The 24,039-nt window shown below is 41.7% G+C and overlaps 1 protein-coding gene across 5 annotated transcripts; it reads left to right on the top strand.

The window, feature by feature from the left end:
* Window positions 1-14,370: 14,370 nt before the first annotated feature.
* ehf (ets homologous factor) lies at window positions 14,371-22,231 on the top strand. Of its 5 annotated transcripts, none has more exons than XM_031802078.1 (9): window positions 14,371-14,637; window positions 17,590-17,695; window positions 17,857-18,114; window positions 18,447-18,503; window positions 18,891-18,932; window positions 19,038-19,100; window positions 20,664-20,708; window positions 20,841-21,036; window positions 21,146-22,231. In XM_031802078.1, exons 2-9 carry the CDS (start codon window positions 17,599-17,601, stop codon window positions 21,243-21,245), a joined length of 858 nt encoding a protein of 285 aa, XP_031657938.1. In that variant the 5' UTR covers window positions 14,371-14,637; window positions 17,590-17,598; the 3' UTR covers window positions 21,246-22,231. The 5 variants fall into 5 exon arrangements, with proteins under 5 accessions (XP_031657938.1, XP_020311224.1, XP_020311222.1 ...); XM_020455635.2 differs by having other exon boundaries at window positions 14,388-14,637; window positions 18,888-18,932; XM_020455633.2 differs by lacking the exon at window positions 14,371-14,637 and adding an exon at window positions 14,655-14,781 and having other exon boundaries at window positions 18,888-18,932.
* Window positions 22,232-24,039: the final 1,808 nt, after the last annotated feature.

Raw genomic sequence — 24,039 nt, 5'->3', positions numbered from 1 at the left:
GGACTTTCAACTCCCTCCAAAGATTTTCTATGGGATTGAGATCTGGAGACTGGCTAGGCCACTCCAGGACCTTGAAATGCTTGAAATGCTTGAAAAGTTATATTTTGGTTTCATCTGACCATATGACATTCTCCCAATCTTCTTCTGGATCATCCAAATGCTCTCTAGCAAACTTCAGACGGGCCTGGACATGTACTGGCTTAAGCAAGGGGGACACGTCTGGCACTGCAGGATTTGAGTCCCTGGCGGCGTAGTGTGTTACTGATGGTAGGCTTTGCTACTTTGGTCCCAGCTCTCTGCAGGTCATTCACTAGGTCCCCCCGTGTGGTTCTGGGATTTTTGCTCACCGTTCTTGTGATCATTTTGACCCCACTGGGTGAGATCTTGCGTGGAGCCCCAGATCGAGGGAGATTATCAGTGGTCTTGTATGTCTTTCATTTCCTAATAATTGCTCCCACAGTTGATTTCTTCAAACCAAGCTGCTTACCTATTGTATGTGAGAGCCAGAAATCTTGTTTGTTTGTAGGTGACCAAATACTTATTTTCCACCATAATTTGCAAATAAATGTATAAAAAAATCCTACAATGTGATTTTCCGGATTTATTTTCCTAATTTTGTCTGTCATAGTTGAAGTGTACCTAGGATGAAAATTACAGGCCTCTCTCATCTTTTAAGTGGGAGAACTTGCACAATTGGTGGCTGACTAAATACTTTTTTGCCCCACTGTATGTGTATGTGTATTCATGTGTGTATGTATATGGATATAAATATATATATATATATATATTTTTACCCCCAAAATATATGGGGGATCGGAAATGATGCAGACAATTACATTGACGGAAGCAACAATCTTTCCTCAACATTAAGCTGATCCACCCCTTAAGAAAAAAATAATAATAATAAATGAAAAATAAATGCTTCCAAACATACCCTCATAAAACTACAACTCATGCTGCCAAACATACCGTCATAAAACTACAACTCATGCTGCCAAACATACCGTCATAAAACTACAACTCATGCTGCCAAACATACCGTCATAAAACTACAACTCATGCTGCCAAACATACCGTCATAAAACTACAACTCATGCTGCCAAACATACCGTCATAAAACTACAACTCATGCTGCCAAACATACCGTCATAAAACTGCCACTCATGCTGCCAAACATACCCTCGTAAAACTGACTATCCTTGACTTCCGATCCTTGACCTCGGCGATGTCATCTACAAAATAGCCTCTAACACTCTACTCAGCAAACTGGATGTAGTCTATCAGTGCCATCTGTTTTGTCACCAAAGCCCCATATACAGTATTACCCACCATTGCGACCTGTATGCTCATCGCCAAACCCACTGGCTCCAGGTCATCTATACGTTTTTGCTAGGTAAAGCCCCATCCTTATCTCAGCTCACTGGTCACCATAGCAACACATACTCGTAGCACACACTCCAGCCGGTATATTTCACTGGTCATCCCCAAAGCCAACACTTCCTTTGGCCGCCTTTCCTTCCATTTCTCTGCTGGAGTCTTATATTTCCCTCTCTAACTTTAAGCATCAGCTGTCAGAGCAGCTTACCAATCACTGTACCTGTACACAGCCAATCTGTAAATAGCACACCCGACTACCTCATCCCCATATATTTACTTACCCTCTTGCTCTTTTGCACCCCAGTATCTCTCCTTGTACATCATCATCTGCACATCTATCACTTCAGCTTTAATGCTAAATTGTAATTATTTCGCCTCTATGGTCTATTTATTGCCTTACCTCCCTACTCTTCTATATTTGCACACACTGTACATAGATTTTTGTATTGTGTTACTGACTGTACGTTTGTTTATGTGTAACTCTGTGTTGTTGTTTTTTTGGCACTGCTTTGCTTTATCTTGGCCAGATAGCAGTTGTAAATGAGAACGTGTTCTCAACTGGCCTACCTGGTTAAATAAAGGTGAAATAAAAATAAATCAATAAATTATTACAGTTATGGTGGTCAATGTTGACGATGAAGAAGAGTATGTCATTTGAAATAAAAAGTCTCTCTCTAACTTGAGGCCTTTTATGTCCTCTGTGCCCTTATTTAGGGCTGTCAGTCATGGACCCTTGCGGTTACCCTACCTCCTCTACATTCCTTCCCTCCTTCTCTACCTCAATATTTCTCTATCATCCACAGTACAGGAGGAATACAAAGGTTCCTGAGAGAGGGAGGGCAGAGAGAGTAGGCAGGGTGAAGTAAAGTAATTTCTGTTGTCTCACCTCAGCGCTTTTCCTCATTCAACTTTGATTAGCTCCAATAATGTAAATCAGTCTTTTCAGCTGTTTTCAAAGATAGGGTGAACGGAGAAGACTGAGAGGAGTGAGAGAGTGAAGGACATGTCCCTTCCATCTATCCCCTTCCTCCTCTTTCCTCCCTCCATCTTTCAGACGTGAGGTCTGTGAAATACTGATTCTGCTGTTTTCATTTGTACCCATAAGAACTGCACCACATAGTGGGAATGTAATGTCTGAATCCCTCTGGGGAGTGATACCTTTGGGAATGATGGTTAGTTGGTTAGATAGCTAGGTAATGTCCCTGAACCTGGTCATCCATTGCACTTTGAATGGATTCCACCCAAATCTTGAATAATCTTGAGCGACACATCAATGATACATCAATGACACCAAAGGGTATGGCTACAACATTTGGGCATTGATATTGGAATTCCATACTGAAACTATTGGTGGGATTATTGATATATCACTCTGTTTTACATTTCACTATAACGCTACACAATCTGCTAGTTTCAACTCTAGTTAATTTGTATCCGTAGATAAACAATTAATAAAACTACAATTAAATAAATATGGTGTTAGATGTTGTTCTAGTCTTGAGGGAAAAGCAGTGTTTCACTGCCAGATAATTGTTGTTATGGTAATCTATGTGAGCAAAAAGTCATTCCACAACCAGCTAACAATGTTTTGTAAAACAGAGAAACCTGAGGAGAGAATGTATCCTCAGTCAGTCAGTCACGACAACACACATAATTAGTTACCCGACTCACCCGTGCTAATTGTTCCTCTCATCATATCCCTCCTCTCTCTCCTTTTCAATCTCAGTTTTCTCCTTTTCTTCCACTCTGTCCCTCTAGACCACCTTCTGTGCAATACCACTTTTAGCCAAAAAAGAAAGATAGAACAGAGGGGGGGGGGGGGGGGGGGGGGCATTGGGAGAGCTTCAACATCTGCCGTGAGATAGAGTACTTCATCAGTCATTTACCATCATGAATATAGAGCAGCAGTGGAAACAGACAAAACAAAAGCAACCAAAAGCATTTTGTTGTTTGCCCTCTTTATAATCCCATTGTTCTGTTCTGTACATTGTACTATTCGGCAGCATTGTTTTACCACTTCTCACATATTGCAGACTGACACAAAACACCATCACATTAACTTTTAATTGTAGCCAATATGTTTCAGAGCTAAACTGTTTTGTTTCACTGAGTTGCCCAAAAATATGGTATTCCCCAAACTCTCAACAGACACAAAGTAAAAAAGAAAAGAAAACCTCTCAACACAGTCTCTTTTGGCCTAATTTGCATCCCTTGCATTTATGTCTGGAAGTTAGCATTTTGTAGTGCAACAGAACAGTATGCAAGGGTATGACTTGTACTATTATTGTCTTGTCCAGTTCTTCTCATAACTACTACACTACTTCTGAGATGCTTCTTCATTGTTTCAAGCCTTCTCTTCCTGGGCTGTGGTACTATGTTGGATCCAATCAGGGGAGGTATATAGTCTGTTTGATCTAGTGGTATGCTACTAGCCGGGTCAGAGAGAGGCAGTTGTTGGGCCTGGGGCAGATATATGTGGTGGCTTGTCTCTGAGTTTGGTTAATTTAAACACAGGGGGCTGGCTGGAGCTTTAGTAGGGAAAAAATACAGCCTCACACACATCAATAATCTCTCTTTTCTTTTCCTTCCTCTCTCTGTCATTAGGAAAAGTATCACCGAATAGGAGAATCACAGGAATTAGCTGCCTTCATGAAGTACGAGTTAGACACAGTACTAGACTGTACTGAATCATCATTATTTATTCATTATGTCACATGAATAGCGCATCCCAGGGTATGGTTCCTGAATGCATGTGTGACTAGAAGCACATGCAGTGGCTTCATCACTTATTTATTGTCATTTCAGATGCATCTGTGTCTCTCTTCCTTGGGCTCTCCATGTTTTCAGAAATCCGCTGCTGTTCCTGAGACAACAGTGTCACCTATGGGTTTATGAGGGTGTCACACTCTCACAGTCCAGGTAACAGTCTTCCAACCTAGACTATAACAAAGACACTGTGACATGATATTTGAAATCATTGGTACTCTCAATACAGGGACCTGACCTGTCATAATATGTAGCATCCACACACGCTCAAACACACACAAGCATGCACACACACAATCAGTGTTCTTTCACTCTCTTTTTAACCCATTCGTCCTGTTAAACATTTAGCAAAGAGATCAGCTCCATACTCACCAGAGAAAGAGGAAAGATTATAATAATTCACTCTTCTCTTGCGGTGCTCATTACTGTAACTATACAGCCATTGTTCTCGCTCATTCTCTGGGAGGGAAACAACGACAAATAACAATTGAGCCAGAGAAATCGTCATTTATAGCTGGAATTGACGCTAATAAAATTATTCATATTTTTCCCCCGTGGATCAAATTCAGAATGTGAATTTTTAAAGATGACACTAACAGGCATGATAAGCTGTTAATGAGCAAGGGAGGGGAAAGGAGGACCAGGGGATGTGTTCCGTGCTCGTTAGAGCATTGCGGCAGCTCCTGTACCCACCCTTCCACTCCAGTCTCGCCTGGACGGACTGACTGACAGTTATCTTGGCCATGATGGTCATGACCACTGACTGTAATTAGGTATTAGGGGCTTCAGAGAGGACCCTATAGAGGGCCATATTATTGTTCCTTTTCAGACCCCTTCACTTGTTCCACATTTTGTTACATTACAGCCTTATTCTAAAATGTTTTTTTTTTAAAGCCCCTCATTAAGCTCCACAAAATACCCCACAATGGCAAATCAAAAACAGGTTTTTAGACATTTTAGCAAATGTATTAAATAAAAAAACTGTAATATCACATTTAGATTAGTATTCAGACTCTTTACTCAGTACTTTTTTGAAGCACCTTTGGCAGTGATTACAGCCTTAAGCCTTCTTGGGTATGACGCTACAAGCTTGGCACACCTGTATTTGGGGAGTTTCCCCCATTCTTCTTTGCAGATCCTCTCAAGCTCTGCCAGGTTGGATGGGGAGCGTCGCTGCCCAGCAATGTTCAGGTCTCTCCAGAGATGTTCAAACAAGTTCAAGTCCGGGCTCTGGCAGGGCAACTCAAGGACATTCAGATACTTCTCCTGAAGCCACTCCTGCATTCTCTTGGCTTTGTTTTATGGTCGTTGTTCTGTTGGTAGGTAAAAATTTGCCCCAGTCTGAGGTCCTGGGGGCTCTGGAGCAGGTTTACATCAAGCATCTACCTGTACTTTGCGCCGTTTATCTTTCCCTCGATTCTGACTAATCTCTCAGTCCCTACTGCTGAAAAACATCCCCACAGCATGTTGCTGCCACCACCATACTTCACCGTAGGGATGGCATTGGACAGGTGATGAGCTGTGCCTGGTTTCCTCCAGATGTGGCGCTTGGCATTCAGGCCAACGAGTTTAATATTGGTTTCATCAGACCAGAGAATCTTGTTTCTCATGATCTGAGAGTCCTTTAGGTGCCTTTTGGCAAACTCCAAGCGGACTGTCATTCCCCTTTTACTTTGGACTGGCTTCCGTTGTGACAGTATTCTCCGTCCTCCTCTGACGAGGAGTAAGAAATGTCGGACCAATGCGCAGCGTGGTATGTGTTCATGAAGTTCATTGACTGAACACTGAAAATACAAAATAACAACGTGCAATAAACTAAAAACGAAACAGTCCTGAAAGGTGCAGAAAACACTAGACAGAAAATAATCACCCACAAAACACAGCTGGGAAAAGGCTACCTAAGTATGATTCTCAATCAGAGACAATGAACGACACCTGCCTCTGATTGAGAACCATACCAGGCCAAACATATAAACACAACATAGAAAAAAGAACATAGACTACCCACCCCAACTCACGCCCTGACCAAACTAAAACAAAGACATAACAAAGGAACTAAGGTCAGAACGTGACATCCGTCTGGCCTATCTACCATAAAGGCCTGATTGGTAGTGTACTTCAGAGATGGTTGTCCTCCTGTAAGGTTCTCCATCTTAACAGAGGAACTCTGGAGCTCTGTCAGAGTGACCATCAGGTTCTTGGTCACCTCTTGGTCACCTCCCTGACCAAGGCCCTTCTTCCCCGATTGTTCAGTTTGGCCGGGCGGACAGCTCTGGGAAGAGTCTTGGTGGTTCCAAACTTCTTCCGTTTAAGAATGGTGGAGGCCACTGTGTTCTTGGAGACCTTCAGACCAGGCATTTTAGGGTACCCTTACCCAGATCTGTGCCTTGATACAATCCTGTCTCGGGAGCTTTTACAGAGAATTATTTCGACCTCATGGCTTGGTTTTTGCTCTGACATGCACTGTCAACTGTGGGACCGCATTTAGACAGGTGTGTGCCTTTCCAAATCATGTCCAATCAATTGAATTTACCACAGGTGGATTCCAATTAAGTTGTAGAAACATCTCATGGATGATCAATGGAAACAGGATGCACCTGAGCTCAATCTCATAGCAAAGGGTCTTATCTAAATAACGTATTTCTGTTTTTCTATTTTATAAATTTGCAAACATTTCTGAAAAACTGCTTTCACTTTGTCATTGTGGGGTATTGTGTGTAGATTGATGAGTATAAAAAAAAAATACATTTTAGAATAAGGCTGTAACGTAACAAAATGTGGAAAAAGTGAAGGGGTCTGAATACTTTCGAATGCATTGTATGATTAAATGCTGTAGAATTGTAGTGCTATATACTTTCATCTAGGAATATGTGTATCTATATAAAATCTAGAAGTACAAAGTGAAAGTAGTAGTATGTATAGTTTATCGCTCCACTTTTCACTCCTTTGGTATGGCAATTCACACAGCCTCCAAAGAGTTGATATAACAGACTTTGATCTCTCCTTCTCTGTCTCTCTTTTCTCTCTCCTATTTTCCCCAATGGACCTCTGTATCATCAACCGACCCCCATCCACCCAGAAAAGGCGGAACAGAGATGCATGAAATGAGCTGCCAAATACTCGACTCTTCTCACAATGGCAAAAAAATAGTGAAAGCAAGACTTGAACACGGGGAAAGAAGGGATAAAATTGAGAGGGAGAGAGGGGAAAAACAGGCCAAGCCATCGGCTGTAATAAATAGCTTGCGACTCCAGTTCACCACTGATGTCCGTATTAATCTTACAAAAGTCAAATCTGGTCAGCCGTACATAGTTGGACAGCACCAAGCACGACTTAAGCCCCCAAATTACACCCTGGAGGGACTTTACCCTTTACAAGTAAGATGAAAAACTGCTCCAAAACAGCCGGCAAACAGCACCTGTGTTACAAATAGGCAGCGGGGAGTAGCTGGGGTGTTGAGCTGGAGATCAGCAATGGTGGGTTTTACCAAGCAGGCTGAGTAGCTTGGGGAGACAGGGACGGGGACAGGGGACGCAGGAAGGGGTACAGTGGGGTTCTCAGAGACCATCACGGTAATGCTGTGTTTCCTCATTCATTACCTCAGAGGCAGCAGTGTTGTGGGAACTGGTCCCAGTCACATGTAGTAGAGAACTGCAGAGAGTTACCTAAGCCAGCAGAGGGCAGCAATCCACCCTGCTCCTCCCAGGACTAAGGCCAGGTACAGTACAGTACATGGCCAAACATATGTGGACACATGCTCGTCGAACATCTCATTCCAAAATCATGGCCATTAATCTGGAGTTGGTCCCCCATTTGCTGCTATAAGAGCCCTCACTCTTCTGGGAAGGCTTTCCGCTAAATGTTGGAACATTGCTAAATCAAATCAAATCAAATCAAATTTTACTTGTCACATACACATGGTTAGCAGATGTTAATGCGAGTGTAGCGAAATGCTTGTGCTTCTAGTTCCGACAATGCAGTAATAACCAACAAGTAATCTAACTAACAATTCCAAAACTACTGTCTTATACACACAAGTGTAAGGGGATAAAGAATATGTACATAAAGATATATGAATGAGTGATGGTACAGAGCGGCATAGGCAAGATACAGTAGATGGTATCGAGTACAGTATATACATATGAGATGAGTATGTAAACAAAGTGGCATAGTTAAAGTGGCTAGTGATACATGTATTACATAAAGATGCAGTAGATGATATAGAGTACAGTATATACGTATACATATGAGATGAATAATGTAGGGTATGTAAACATTATATTAGGTAGCATTGTTTAAAGTGGCTAGTGATTTATTTTACATAATTTCCCATCAATTCCCATTATTAAAGTGGCTGGAGTTGAGTCAGTGTGTTGGCAGCAGCCACTCAATGTTAGTGGTGGCTGTTTAACAGTCTGATGGCCTTGAGATAGAAGCTGTTTTTCAGTCTCTCGGTCCCAGCTTTGATGCACCTGTACTCACCTCGTCTTCTGGATGACAGCGGGGTGAACAGGCAGTGGCTCGGGTGGTTATTGTCCTTGATGATCTTTATGTCCTTCCTGTAACATCGGGTGGTGTAGGTGTCCTAGAGGGCAGGTAGTTTGCCCCCGGTGATGCGTTGTGCAGACCTCACTACCCTCTGGAGAGCCTTACGGTTGTGGGCGGAGCAGTTACCGTACCAGGCGGTGATACAGCCCGCCAGGATGCTCTCGATTGTGCATCTGTAAAAGTTTGTGAGTGCTTTTGGTGACAAGCCAAATTTCTTCAGCCTCCTGAGGTTGAAGAGGCGCTGCTGTGCCTTCTTCACGATGCTGTCTGTGTGGGTGGACCAATTCAGTTTGTCTGTGATGTGTATGCCGAGGAACTTAAAACTTGCTACCCTCTCCACTACTGTTCCATCGATGTGGGGTGTTCCCTCTGCTGTTTCCTGAAGTCCACAATCATCTCCTTAGTTTTGTTGACGTTGAGTGTGAGGTTATTTTCCTGACACCACACTCCGAGGGCCCTCACCTCCTCCCTGTAGGCCGTACCCAGTTTCACAGGCGGGGTCGAGACCTATTTGGGCGGTAAGCAAATTGGAGTGGGTCTAGGGTGTCAGGTAGGGTGGAGGTGATATGGTCCTTGACTAGTCTCTCAAAGCACTTCATGATGACGTAAGTGAGTGCTATGGGGCAGTCGTTTAGCTCAGTTACCTTAGCTTTCTTGGGAACAGGAACAATGGTGGCCCTCTTGAAGCATGTGGGAACAACAGACTGGGATAGGGATTGATTGAATATGTCCCTAAACAAACCAGCCAGCTGGTCTGCGCATGCTCTGAGGGCACGGCTGGGGATGCCGTCTGGGCCTGCAGCCTTGCGAGGGTTAACACGTTTAAATGTTTTACTCACCTCGGCTGCAGTGAAGGAGAGGCCGCATGTTTTGTTTGCAGGCCGTGTCAGTGGCACTGTATTGACCTCAAAGCGGGCAAAAAAGTTATTTAGTCTGCCTGGGAGCAAGACATCCTGGTCCGTGACTGGGCTGGTTTTCTTTTTGTAATCCGTGATTGACTGTAGACCCTGCCACATACCTCTTGTGTCTGAGCCGTTGAATTGAGATTCTACTTTGTCTCTATACTGACGCTTAGCTTGTTTGATTCCTTTCAGTCATGTTACCAGTCACCTTGCCCTGATTAAAAGCAGTGGTTCGCGCTTTCAGTTTCACGCGAATGCTGCCATCAATCCACGGTTTCTGGTTTGGGAATGTTTTAATCGTTGCTATGGGAACGACATCTTCAATGCACGTTCTAATGAACTCGCATACCGAATCAGCGTATTCGTCAATGTTGTTGTCTGACACAATACGAAACATATCCCAGTCCACGTGATGGAAGCAGTCTTGGAGTGTGGAATCAGATTGGTCGGACCAGCGTTGAACAGACCTCAGCGTGGGAGCTTCTTGTTTTAGTTTCTGTCTGTAGGCAGGGATCAACAAGATGGAGTCGTGGTCAGCTTTTCCGAAAGGAGTGCGGGGCAGGGCCTTATATGCGTCGCGGAAGTTAGAATAGCAGTGATCCAAGGTTTTGCCAGCCCTGGTTGCGCAATCGATATGCTGATACAATTTAGGGAGTCTTGTTTTCAGATTAGCCTTGTTAAAATCCCCAGCTACAATGAATGCAGCCTCAGGATGTATGGATTCCAGTTTGCAAAGAGTCAAATAAAGTTCGTTCAGAGCCATCGATGTGTCTGCTTGGGGGGGAATATATACGGCTGTGATTATAATCGAAGAGAATTCCCTTGGTAGATAATGCGGTCGACATTTGATTGTGAGGAATTCTAAATCAGGTGAACAGAAGGACTTGAGTTCCTGTATGCTTTTGTGACCACACCACGTCTCGTTAGCCATAAGGCTAACAAACAAAGATGTTTGTTTCTGTCGGCACGATGCGTGGAGAAACCAGCTGGCTGCACCGACTCCGATAGCGTCTCTCCAGTGAGCCATGTTTCCGTGAAGCAAAGAACGTTACAGTCTCTGATGTCCCTCTGGAATGCTACCCTTGCTCGGATTTCATCAACCTTGTTGTCAAGAGACTGGAAATTGGCGAGAAGTATACTGGGGAGTGGTGCACGATGTGCCCGTCTCCGGAGTCTGACCAGAAGACCCCTACGTTTCCCTCTTTTACGAAGTCGTTTTTTTGGGGTCGCTGGCTGGGATCCATTCTGTTGTCCTGGGTGAAAGGCAGAACACAGGATCCGCTTCGCGAAAGTCATATTCTTGGTCGTACTGATGGTGAGTTGAAGCTGCTCTTATATTCAGTAGGTCTTCTCGACTGTATGTAATGAAACCTAAGATGACCTGGGGTACTAATGTAAGAAATAACACGTAAAAAAAACACAAAGAAACTGCATAGTTTCCTAGGAACGCGAAGCGAGGTGGCCATCTCTGTCGGCGCCGGAAGTAATTACATAACGTGTAAGGTAACTTATTTGAAAAGTCCTGACTTTGCTGGAACAATCTCAACAAACCATTTCTGTATGGACCTCGCTTTGTGCACGGGATATTCTGAAACAGGAAAGGGCCTTTCCCAAACTGTTGTCACAAAGTTGGAAGCGCAGAATCATCTAGAATGTATGCTATAGTGTTAAGATTTCCCTTCACTGGAAAGGGGCCTAGCCCGAAACATTATTCTTCCTCCACCGAACTTTACATTTGGCACTGTGCTTTCGGGCAAGTAGTGCTCTCTTGGTCAAGATTTACTTTTCAAACCCAGATTCGTCCATCGGAGTGCCAGATGGTGAATCATGATTCATCAGTCCAGAGAATGTTTCAACTGCTCCAGACTCCAATGGTGGTGAGCATTACACTGCTCCAGCCAAAGCTTGACGTTGCGCATGGTGATCTTAGGCTTGTGTGCGGCTTCTCGGCCATGAAAACCCATTTCTTGAGTCTCCAGACTAACAGTTATTTTGCTGACGTTACTTCAGTTTGGAACTCGGTTGTGAGTGAACTCGGTAGTGAGGACAGATTATTTTTACGCACTTCAGCACTCAGTGGTACCATTCTGTGAGCTTGTATGGCCTACTACTTCGTTGCTGAGATGTTGCTGCTCCTAGACGTTTCCACTTCACATTAACAGCCCTCACAGTTGACAATGGCAGCTCTAGCAGGGTAGAAATGTATAGATCTGGCTTGTTGGAAAGATGGCATCCTATGATTGTGCCACGTAAAAAGTCATGAGCTCTTCGGTACGGGCCATTCTACTGCCAATGTTTGTCTACGGGGATTGCATAGCTGTGTGCTTGATTTTATACACCAGACAAAAACAGGTTGGGCTTAAATAGCCTAATCCTCTAATTTGAAGGGCTGTCCACATACTTTTGGCTACGTAGTGTATGTCCCCATGGGCAATACGGAGAGAACAAAATCTACATTTAATTAACCAACAGAGGGAAGGAGAGAACAACATCTACAGTTAATTAGACCAACAGAGAGAAGGAGAGAACAAAATCTACAGGTAATTAGACCAACAGAGAGAAGGAGAGAACAAAATCTACATTTAATTAGACCAACAGAGAGAAGGAGAGAACAACATCTACAGTTAATTAGACCAACAGAGAGAAGGAGAGAACAAAATCTACATTTAATTAGACCAACAGAGAGAAGAAGAGATCAAAATCTACAGGTAATTAGACAAACAGAGAGAAGGAGAGAACAGAATCTACAGTTAATTAGACCAACAGAGAGGAGAGAACAAAATCTACATTTAATTAGACCAACAGAGAGAAGAAGAGAACAAAATCTACAGGTAATTAGAAAAACAGAGAGAAGGAGAGAACAAAATCTACAGTTAATTAGACCAACAGAGAGAAGGAAAGAACAAAATCTACATTTAATTAGACCAAAAGAGAGAATGCGAGAACAAAATCTACAGTTAATTAGATCAACAGAGAGAATGCGAGAACAAAATCTACAGTTAATTAGATCAACAGAGAGAAGGGGAAAAGTCATTTGAAACATAGAAAACCTGTGGTGTACTGATTTATACATTTAATGACATACTGTACATATTGAGTTTTTTTTCTCATAGGACTGAATAAGTTGGCCTACAAGTTGTTATTATTGTCACTAATATCATACAGTTCTGCCCCTTCCCTAAGGAAAGAGTTTTGTTTGAGAATGATAGCTTTGCTTAGGTAAACATGTGACTCATGCATGACATGGATAGACTTTGTTGGAAGACACTTGACATATACTTCCCTCTCTGACTTCTCCTTGCTTCAGCCTATTTTACAGTTTCAGCATTTCTAAATGTTCAGTCAACGACATGAAGCTGTTAGTGCTCCAATCTAAGCTCCGCTGAACTCCAAAGAGAGTTATCTGTGTGCTTTAAGAACATAGATGAGTGTGGCAATGTTACATTTGTCAAAATCCTAATTGGCAACAAGCAGAAATAGACTATTTGTACTTCTTCTGATCATTTTCAAAAAACAACTACTGCAAGTAAAAAGGGTGACATGGTTCACTAAAAGAGCTGCATGTGATGAACTAAATTCTCTATACACAGTATTCTGATTGTAAACTATGTTTGTAGAGATCAAAGTAAGATACATCAAATATAAATGTCAAAGGCATAAAGTCACTCAAACATTGAACTGTCTAATTAGCCAGTAATTCATGTTCTGTTAGATAATTAGGTTGCCCGGGCAACAGGGTTTGGTGGATTTGAATAGAGGCATGATAGTGTCTCTGAATAACACAGTAATATGACTATCTCTATCTCTATCAATCAGCTAATGCAGTTTCCACGGAACAGACAAAGAGAATCACATGATAAGAGCAGCAGGAGAAGCTCTCAGCATGCCACACATCAGCTCTAACAAAGGCACCAGCAGCAATTAGATCACATTGAACACTCATCTCACTATGCTCATGTGTTTTTCTGGTGTCTGTGTCAGACAGAAAAACAACAACTATAAGTTGAAGTGTAAACATATAGGTAGAAGCTCTGAGCACCGAATGGTGTGTCGCCTTCAAACTTCTGGTGCTGGTAGGAGAACAGAGTATCCACATCACAGGACTGGTCAAAGCATCTTCCACTCTCCAACCACAGTGCTCTCCTGTTGAGGTGAGACATGGTAGTGTCCCAGACACACAGATCAGTGTTCCCCCTTTTTTTCTTTCTTCATCAGAAGGAACAGCAGATAATGGGAATTGTGTTACTGTAGCAAACGGTATGTCTACACTGATTCAATGTCACAAAGTATTCATATGAAAACAGGGTTCCTCTCATGGACAATTAGCCGAAGGAAATCGCAGAAGGAAATCGCGTAGGACGATAAAAAAACGTAAGTGTATGAATAATACAAAAGGAACATGTTGGCCATCGTTCTTGCTGTTAGCTTCGAAAGGTTAGTCAAATATATTTTCAGAGTCTATCTTTAGCCAAATGTTCTGAGACAGAAACATCATCAGGTTTGAGACAATGCGAACTTCATGCCACCTAGCGACATTCTGTGTTTGTATGTGTGTGTGGCCGTGCATGTGAGAAACAAAGACAGAGAGAGAGAGAGAGAGAGAAAGAAAGAGAGAGTGACCAGAGACCAGACCAGAGACCAGAGAGAGAGCACAAAGAGTGAAAGTAACACCTACAGTATGTCAGATGTGTTGTAATTCACTCAGTCATTCGTATGCAAATTCCTATCTGTCCCGAACCTGTCCTGGTAGCCAATTGGGGAGGGATAAGGATAGGACAAGGAAGCTGACAGCATAAAATAACCACTGCTGGGGCAGCACCTTGGTGTGTGTGTGGGCTGGAACTTTTTTAAAGTTTTGGGAAGCAAAAGAGCACAGCTTCTAGCACTGAAAACAACACTCCACTCATTTGTGGAGAGAAACACAGCTAGCTACCTCACCTACCTGAAGTCATCTGAGAGGAGAGAGAGAGAGAGTGAGAGAGAGAGAGAGAGAGAGAGAGAGACGACACCTCCCATCCTGGTCGGAACCCAGTCCATAGCTCTGGTAGGAAACCATGCTGAGCATTGCTAGGCAACCATCTTTGCTTCTATGTTGTTAGTCGCTGTTATGCTGACTGAATAGCACAATCAAAACAATGGCTGAAATGGCTGGGCTTAGGAGTGAATTGGTGTTTTGGCTATGCAGACAGTAGGTATTCGATCTGTAACAAAGCAATGTAGGCACTACTTTAAGTGTCTTTCAGACTTGAATGTGATGGTTTGATTCATTTATCTAACTGTGTGTCAAGCTTTGATTGCCTGTAATTCTAATTGAGCATTAGACAAAACTGTTACAATGCCGCTCATACAGTGTTAAAGAAGATGACTGAATATACACTAGGCTTTAAATAACTGTGTGGTTTGCATTTGAAGTCCGAAAATAAATGGCATACGCTTTTGTTTACAAAGTAAATATGATCATGGACAAATGTACTCCTCATGGGCCCTGTTTTGTTTTAATATACAAACTTCCCCTTTGAAAGAGAAGCAAAACAAATCTTGGTAAGTTCCTTTATTAATGAAATCAAATTCGAATCAAATTGTATTGGTCACATATACTGTACATGGTTAGTAGATGTTATTGCGAGTGTAGTGAAATGCTTGTGTGTCATAGTAATATGTGACAAGGTGCAGTACATCTACACGCTAGTGTACTGTAATCACCGCACATAGGTTGTAACTTAAATCCGTTGAGATAAAACTCCACAGAGGGATTCTCCAGAAGCTTCAGTAAAGGGAAGTGTGACCTGCCTGCACTTGTTTACTGCTTACCAAAAGTTACATTTGTCAGTGATCATTTGTTTGTCCGTTTATTTCCTTCATCTGTAAGCTTATCATCATGATTGCAGGTAAATATATTCTGCAATGAGCTTTTTATTTTGTTGGGTGATAAGATGCACATGTAGTGAATATTGATCAGGGGCAGGTTTCCCTAAAGCTTTGCCTAGCTAACATGGAACTGTATTACTCACTACTGAATAGTTCACACCTTGGATCATTAATAAGTTAATCTTGAACAGACCAGGAGATTGTAGTAAATGGAAACTGTTACCTGATGATAGGGACATGCCAAACTAGACGGTCAGGAAATACAATACCTGCAGTCTACTTCCATGAAGACAGGTAGTCTTCAGACGGCTCAGACTAGATGGTAGGCAGACAAATAGTAGACAGCACTGAGAGTTAACACAAAGCATGCAGGTGGTGAGACTTGGCATCCTGAGCTGAACCAAAGCCATGGCCTAAACTGCCAAGTGCCACATATCTCTAGTGAAATCTCATTCGGGGATCTTGTTCTTGAGAAACTGCTTTTGTTTAGGATTGAGGAAGACTTGGTATAATGTATGTTTCTCATTCAGCCTGTCACTGTGCCCACATAGGTCATGTACTGTAAAACATGGTGTTGTACAGTTATTTGGTGTCATTGTTTTTATTAGCCATCATAATCCAGCTTTTTCCAGGTAGTGGTCAATAAAGAGAAGCTGAATATAGGTCACTGTATAAAGAGCTGAGTCTATTGTTTGTCACACTGATGCTGCAGGTGAGCACTATGACAACCTTTCACAGACAGACCATATTCGTTTATAATACGCTCTTACAATATGATAAAGCATATTACATTGTCACATTAAATATTCAATCCAAAATCAAGATGTTTTCAGATTTCAAAAGTTGGCTGATTTTGAGATGAGCTGTCCCTGGAAGCACCTATTAGTGAACAATAATTGACCGCAAATTATACATTTACTATAGATGCTCCAAAAAGTTTAACTCCAGGTAGGCATTCTCTTCCACAAAGTTGAGATAAATGGACTACAGTCTAGACAACAGTAAAACATGTGACAAGGCCATTACACGTACAGTGTTGCAACAACCCCACCTTCAATATTCTTGTCATAGGCCTCAGTGCCGACCTGCAATTCTAATGTACTGTATATTTACATATAACATGCAAATATAGTTGTGGTGAAGTGTTTTCTCAACAACAGTTAAATGAACGTAGCCATGTTGTTGGCACACTATTAACTATTTCACGGGCAGTCCTTTATGGTGGGGTTACGGACAAGATACAGTGCTTCACCTGCTGTGCACTACAGACGTCTTCCCAAAGATATTGAAATAACTAATGATTGATACTATTTATGTTGTATTTACTTTTGCAATAACACTTCATTACCAATTCTTTAGAACTTTATTTGAACTTGTTTTTAAACTTTAATTGTGTCATTACAGTCAAAGTTGATCTGATCGTGGCATTGGGAAGTGTTTCATTTCTTAATGTATTTCTCCAGTATACAGAACTATAACGGCTATTGCCTACCCTATTGAATAAGCATATTACATATTGCACACTGGATGAATCATTCCTTCATATGTATACTGTTCATTAATTGGCATTAGCAACTATAATTACCTGAGTATCACAGCACTATTAATATGTGTTGACATCCTAAGGGGATGTAGTTCTGAAAAAAAGGAACTGCACTGTAACCTAATCTATTTAAAACACAGACATGTAATTTAAAGGAAGAGCTTGTTTTATCTGGGTTGTCAATCATACATGTCCTGAAGGCGTTTCTGCACAGAATTGTCGAGTTCTCTGGTATTAACACATCATTGTGTGACTGACTCATTTCATTCAACCATCAGAAGAACAAATAGGCCTATATGTATGCAAAACAGACAGACATACAGATCCATCACTTTGCAAATACACGTGTTGAGGACAGTGAGCATGTCACCCAATCGCTCCCATGCTGTCTTCACACTGACTCCCTTTGTCATCCTGTTTCACATCTGTCAATGTCGTCATATAGAAACATACCCTATCTCAACTCAGATACTCAGATTTGGGAAAGACACCGTTTGTGTGCACCGTGTGGGATTACATTGTAACCTACCAATCATCTTGTTCAGGGTTTTACTCCATACTGAATGTATGTGTCTTTCTCCCCAGCTCTGGACCATGGTCCGTCATACCACCTGTATCATGAGCATTCCATCCACTGCCAGCATTGAGAGCCAGCTGCCCACAACATGGAGCTCCTACCCCTGCTCAGACAGTGAGGACTAGTGTGGTTGCTCAATTGAGTGAATTGCTCTGCTGGTTTAATTATTTACAAATACCTGGGCTAGCCGGAGTTCAAATGTTTTTACTACACCCCCAACACATTCAAAGTATGAAAACCCCCCACTTAATTTCTACCTTTACCCCTGACTCCAGTTTCCACAGTGATGCCTGGTTACACCAGTCGCCTGTGGTCCCAGGACTCCCAGCCTCAGTATTGGTCGAAGTATCAGGTGTGGGAGTGGCTGCAGCAGATGCTGGATATGCACCAGATCGACGCTGCCACCATCCCCTTCCAGAACTTTGATGTGGACGGACGTCAGCTGTGCAGCATGACCTACCAGGACTTCACCCGTGCTGCGGGCACCGTGGGGCCTATCCTCTACCACAGCCTCACCGAGCTCAAATGGAGCGGTGGGTTCACACACTGGACTATAATGTTCTTTGTTATTGTTATGTTTATCAGAATGAAGGGCAAGTCAGGCCATGCAATGTTGAAACATATTGTGGTAGATTAGGTCATAAAATGTTGAATGGTAGTATTTCATTTGTTAACACTTGAGTCGGTTAGAATACCACAAAAAAAAACAGGAACAGTAAATTGTACCAGCGTAGGCGGATCAAGGATTTAGGAATTCAATATCAAGTTTGATGAACACAAAATAATGAAAGCCCATGTTGTTACTGTACGTGTAATGGTATTACCCTTCAATGAGCCCTTGTTTCTCCATGTCATCCCTACACAGGTCAGTATCCTGGTGTGGAGTTTTCACCACTGGACGTTATCAAATCAGAGCCAGATGGTAAAAGCACCATAGACAAACACTGGCATGCATGAACGCACAGAGTCATGTACTTCAAGTCATCCCTAAGAAACTCATCCAGTTATTACATATCTATGCATGTCTCAACTTGTTTGACACTATTTAATTCATAAATGATGTAAGTTGAAACTAGTCTGTGATTAGACTAAACACTTCAGATGGGCGGCAGGTAGTATAGCGGTTAAGAGTGTTGGGCCAGTAACTGAAAGTTTGCTGGTTTGAATCTCCGAGCCGACTGACGGAAAAATCTGATGATGTGCCCTTGAGCAATAGTTGCTCTGGATAAGAGTGTCTGCTAAAATGTTAAATGTATATAATGCCTCTTAAGCGTACATGCAAGCTTAATGTGCTCTCCTGTTTTAGTAGATTTCCCTTGCCCATTCACAGAACCTAGCATCTATCCTGCAGGTAGGTACCACATTGGAATGGATAGGATTTTGGAGAAAGGTACAAATTTTAACTAACTTACGGACAGCATAATTTTTTACTTGTTGATATTTCTTTACGTTTTAGATATTTACGATCCCTCGTTTCAATCGCTTGCACCTGTGGCCTCACCCACTCCCTCCAGTCCAGGTAAGAAACAAGACCAAAGATGAGGACTGAAAACCTGAAAACCTTATCTAAACACACTAATTGGAACGAGCCCCAATCCAAGGGAAGACATCGACCTACAGTAGCTGAGTCCCCAAAGAAAATATGGCTTCATCGTGGTCCTTTAAAGTTCAATTGCTAGAGCATTGCGCTTGTAACGCCAGGGTAGTGGGTTCAATTCCTGGGAACACCCATACGTAAAATATATGCATGCATGACTGTAAGTCGCTTTGGATAAAAGCGTCTGCTAAAGGGCATAAATTATTATATTACTTGACAAACAGAGTGGCAATACAAGTCTATTGAGTAAAGTCCATGAACATTCAGTGAGTGATCATTTTGGGAAAGAGGCAGCTGAGTCTACTCCTTATCACCAAACTACATCACCTCAACGTCACTGAGCAAACAATGCATGACAATACAACTGAACAAACTCATCCTGTTTATGTTCCCCACACCCATGTAATTGAACAGTGTTGGGCTCCATGGAATAAAATCTGAAATGCGTAAGACAGTGGTACAAAGGTTAGGCTAACATGTGTGGATTAGTGATGGGGAAAAATCGATTCAATTACATATCGCAATATTATTTTTGGACAATAGTAGATTGTTATTTGACTCCAAGTATTGATTTGTAAAAAAAATATTAAAAAAATCTACATCTACCATAGGTAGCAATAGCTAGTGCTAGTGGGCTGTACCTCCGCCGAAATGAAGGTATGTTTAATTGTATTTCTAATGTAATGGCAAAATGTAGATTTCCGCCTAAATAGACATACTCAAAAGTAACTGCTATTCATGTGTAATTACATGATTCCGACATGCAAAAACGTGGCATATTTGGAAAGAAGACATCTGGGAGATTGTGAGGAAATGATCAGAAGATAGGTAGGAGTTACACAGTTCAGAATACACAAGATCAAGCACACACTAAATTTTTAATTGACAAGCTATAAGTGAATTACTGATGCTCAGCGCTGGAAACACATCAGATGGCTTCCACAAATTGTGAACAATATATGAAAAAAATGAGATTGGTAGAATGAGATTGCTAACAACTAGAAATGGGCAGATGTTTAAGTAAGTGGTGTCAGGTGTGGTCACGGGATGTTTCCAAGTCTCTGAGCCAGCTAGCAATAGTTCATATTATGCATAAAAGGTTCTAGGCCTTGCTTTGTCCCACCCAGGTCAACTGCATATCCTTGGAAAGCTTTTTGCATATCCCAACTCCCCTTGAGAGTGGGGTCATCTTGGGTCTGCTATTGTCAAGTGGTACTCTGGAGCACTTAGGGTTAAGTGCCTTGCTCAAGGGCATATCGAAAAATTATTTCACCTTGGGGATTCAAATTGGTGACCTTTTGGGTACTGGACCAATGCTCTAACCACTAGGCTACCTGCTGCTGTAGGTTAGTTGGTTGGACTACTATGATGCTAGACCAACTTGTGGGTTCGATTGCCACATGTATTAATGTATTAAATGTCTTAATTTTTATTTGTTTTAAGCATCTGCTAAATTACCATATCTGTTTATTATTTTACTTCCAGACACAAATAGATCTCACAGTCGCCCTCATCAGGTCAAAAAACACAGTGAGTAGTATTTACATGAACATCTTTAGTACTATCGAATCATATATTTTAATATAAATGCTCAACATTTCGCCCATGCAAAAACTGATAGTAGATGGTTCTAATTTCCACCACCTGTGTATTTTTCCTCAGACCCCCGGGGAACCCACCTTTGGGAGTTCATTAGGGACATTCTGCTGAACCCGGAGCGGAACCCAGGCCTGATCAAGTGGGAGGATCGGACAGAGGGCGTGTTCCGCTTCCTCAAGTCAGAGGCCGTGGCTCAGCTGTGGGGCAAGAAGAAGAACAATAGCAGCATGACCTACGAGAAGCTCAGCCGAGCGATGAGGTAGAGACTGAAAGGATTAGGGTGGTTTCATGTTTATTCATGTTTATTTCCTGGTTCAGAGGAAGTCATTTTTGCTGTTCCGTTAAGGTCCCTGTTTGTACCCTTCCAGATATTACTACAAACGGGAAATCCTGGAACGTGTAGATGGACGAAGGCTGGTCTACAAGTTTGGAAGGAATGCACGAGGATGGAGGGAGTCAGAGAAGTGAAAGAGGACACCTCGCCACCATTTTGTGCCTTTTTTTAACCACCATGCGAAGATGTCTATTTATGTTATTTTGTTGGATTTGAATGTGTCACTGTGATGTTTTACTATATATGTTGTTTATTTTACAAAGAGGAGCAGAAAGCCTCATTGCAACTCTTGACATTTTTGGGAGTTTCTGTATGATATATTTACATATGGTTAAGAAAGACCATAATTTACATTTGACTGCTTACATTTTCCTGTTCAGAGAGTGATGAGTATTTGCACTGAAAGCTATTTTTGATTGAACAGCAAAAAGCAATGACATATGGGGCGGCAGGTAGCCTAGTGGTTAGAGCTTTGGGCCAGTAACCGAAAGGTTGCTAGATTGAATCCCTGAGCTGACAAGGTGCAAATCTGTCGTTCTGCCCCTGAACAAGGCAGTCAATCCACTGTTCCTTAGCCATCATTGTAAATAAGAATTTGTTCTTAACTGACTTGCCTAGTTAATTCAAAAGTTTTAACAACTATAGATGCGTTATTTAAAATATTTCCAGCTTGTTGTACACATTTAAACTGTGTAATGTCCTTTCCGAAGTATGTTTGATTGATGTGTTATGCAAGACATCTCCTTTAGTAAATATGAAACTCTTGTCTTCTTTGCATTCACCCTCTTCAAATTTGTTTTAGTTATGAATATGTAACAGATCTCACAATAGAACCACAACTTCCCTATTCATGTACAGGATAAACAGAGAACTGTTTGGCCCAAACACAATGGCAGCTCAGGATAGTATGATAGAGCACGTTCAGATGCAACAATGGGACATGCGGAAATTAGAGGATGTTCTGTGTGTGTTCTTCAAGATCTGATGCTGAGAAATGTCTTCTCATTTTGCAATGTCAACTCATCTTCACCCATTTACTACTCTATGCTGTAAAAAGAAATGTGTAAATACCATATTTGTATTTTAAATAATAAAGGACTTGTGTTTTTGAAACAACAGACGAAAGCCTGTGTGTCATTTGTGTGAGCTAGATGAACATCCCACTGTTCATTTCACGTTGGATTTACATTAGTTGACAACTCAACCAAATGTAAAAATGTTTTACTGTGAACTGACATCTGTGCCGAGTGGGATGATTATCACACAAATCAGTTGACTGACAACTCTCCCTGTTGAGCCCTTCATGTCAATCTGAACTTTATTGACTGCTATCATACAAATGTAACAAGAACTCCAGCTGAGTTTGGCTATTTTTTTTATTTTTATAATCAAGCAATCTTATCTGACCCAAGCTTTCACTTTTAACTGCCAATTACATTTTGGGCTGTTTCAATTTTAGCTAGATGGGATCAGTACCCATTTGTCAACAGAGAGCAGGGAACCAGGCCTTCATACAGAGGTGTTGGATGAGGCTCAAATCTCTCTCTCGCTCTCTCTTTCTCTCTATGCCTGCCTATGAGAAGCCATCAGTTTTAGAGATAGGACATGACATTGCTGTCTTATCACTGAGATTGTAAAATGCCAGGCAGTTAATTGTTCTCTGGTGCATGTCATGGCCGTTCTGCTGACACCGCGGGGTGATGGACAGATGATTCGCCTCTGATGCCCGCTCAGATAAGAAAAGCGACACTCAATGCCCCCTTTCTCACACCCTGTGTTTGCAGTCAAATCCCTGTCCATGCCTCCACCCCTGCTCTGTGCAATTCATGTTTTTTTTATCCTCCTCCTTTACATAACACTGATTGCTGTGTCATTCTTTTGGTGTCTTTGTTGAAGTCCGCAAAATGTACCCATCTTTGAAAATGTTATCAATGTTCAGTCTCTTTGCTTTCACACCCACTGTTGTACTACTTTATATGACTGGAGTTTGAGTTTGACATTGTAGCGAGGAGGTATGTCGTGGCAGTCTGTATTTTTTAAATGTTTTGAAAAGGAAATTAAGTAAAGATTGAAGCAAATGGCTTCATTTCAACATCAACGGCCGAACATCAGGGCCAGCATATCAAACTGGCCAAAACTTCAACATTTCTTCTGATAGGATCCGGTCCAAGTTGACAGTTCAAGATATTTTTCATAAGACTTTTTGCTAAATTGAGGACAGACATAAAGTCCGTCAACACAGAATATACATAGCATATTCTACTGAGATATTATGCAGATGGCTCTTAGTGTCAACGTTTGATTGGACCGCCATGAATCAGGACAATGTAAATTAAGTTTAACAATGAAAACCATTTTATATTAAACCATACCTTGCATGATATAGGTTGAATGTAAACTGAGTTGTTAAATGATCAGGTAGAGAAAGCACCTATTATTTATTAACCTTGCTCATCCATGAATACTGAAGTGCTGCACAATGCATATCCCCTTACATACACTATCATATCAAGATAAGCCTTCCTGTATGCATACAATATCACAACTACAGTAGATAAAGAGGTGATATTGATGATTTTATCAGTTTAAATCAGCAACATTACTGATCTGTGTGAACGGCTGGAATCCAGTCTGATTTTAGTGTTGTGTTTGTTGATGTTGCTGCGAGTCTGAAACATAGGGAAATGTGTGAATATCGGTCTCAGAGAGATTACTGAGCAGTTAGGCAAATGGTCTAGACTGACATAACCTCTGTTGTGCAAAGAAACAGGAGGCTGATTTCCCTAACTGACTACTGGCCAGTGGATGCAAAGGAGGGGAATAGACAAAGTACCCAGTATAGTTACAGAATATTGGGGTCTGGTAAAAAAAAAAATCTCCTGGTATGCAGATGTTTTGCTGAGTACTACATGTGCATGTGTGCAAGTA

The sequence above is a fragment of the Oncorhynchus kisutch genome, linkage group LG22 (assembly GCF_002021735.2).
Source record: "Oncorhynchus kisutch isolate 150728-3 linkage group LG22, Okis_V2, whole genome shotgun sequence".
NCBI classification, from domain to species: Eukaryota; Metazoa; Chordata; class Actinopteri; order Salmoniformes; family Salmonidae; genus Oncorhynchus; species Oncorhynchus kisutch.
Note: the sequence above shows the minus strand (reverse complement) of the source record. Positions and strands in the feature narration are given on the sequence as shown.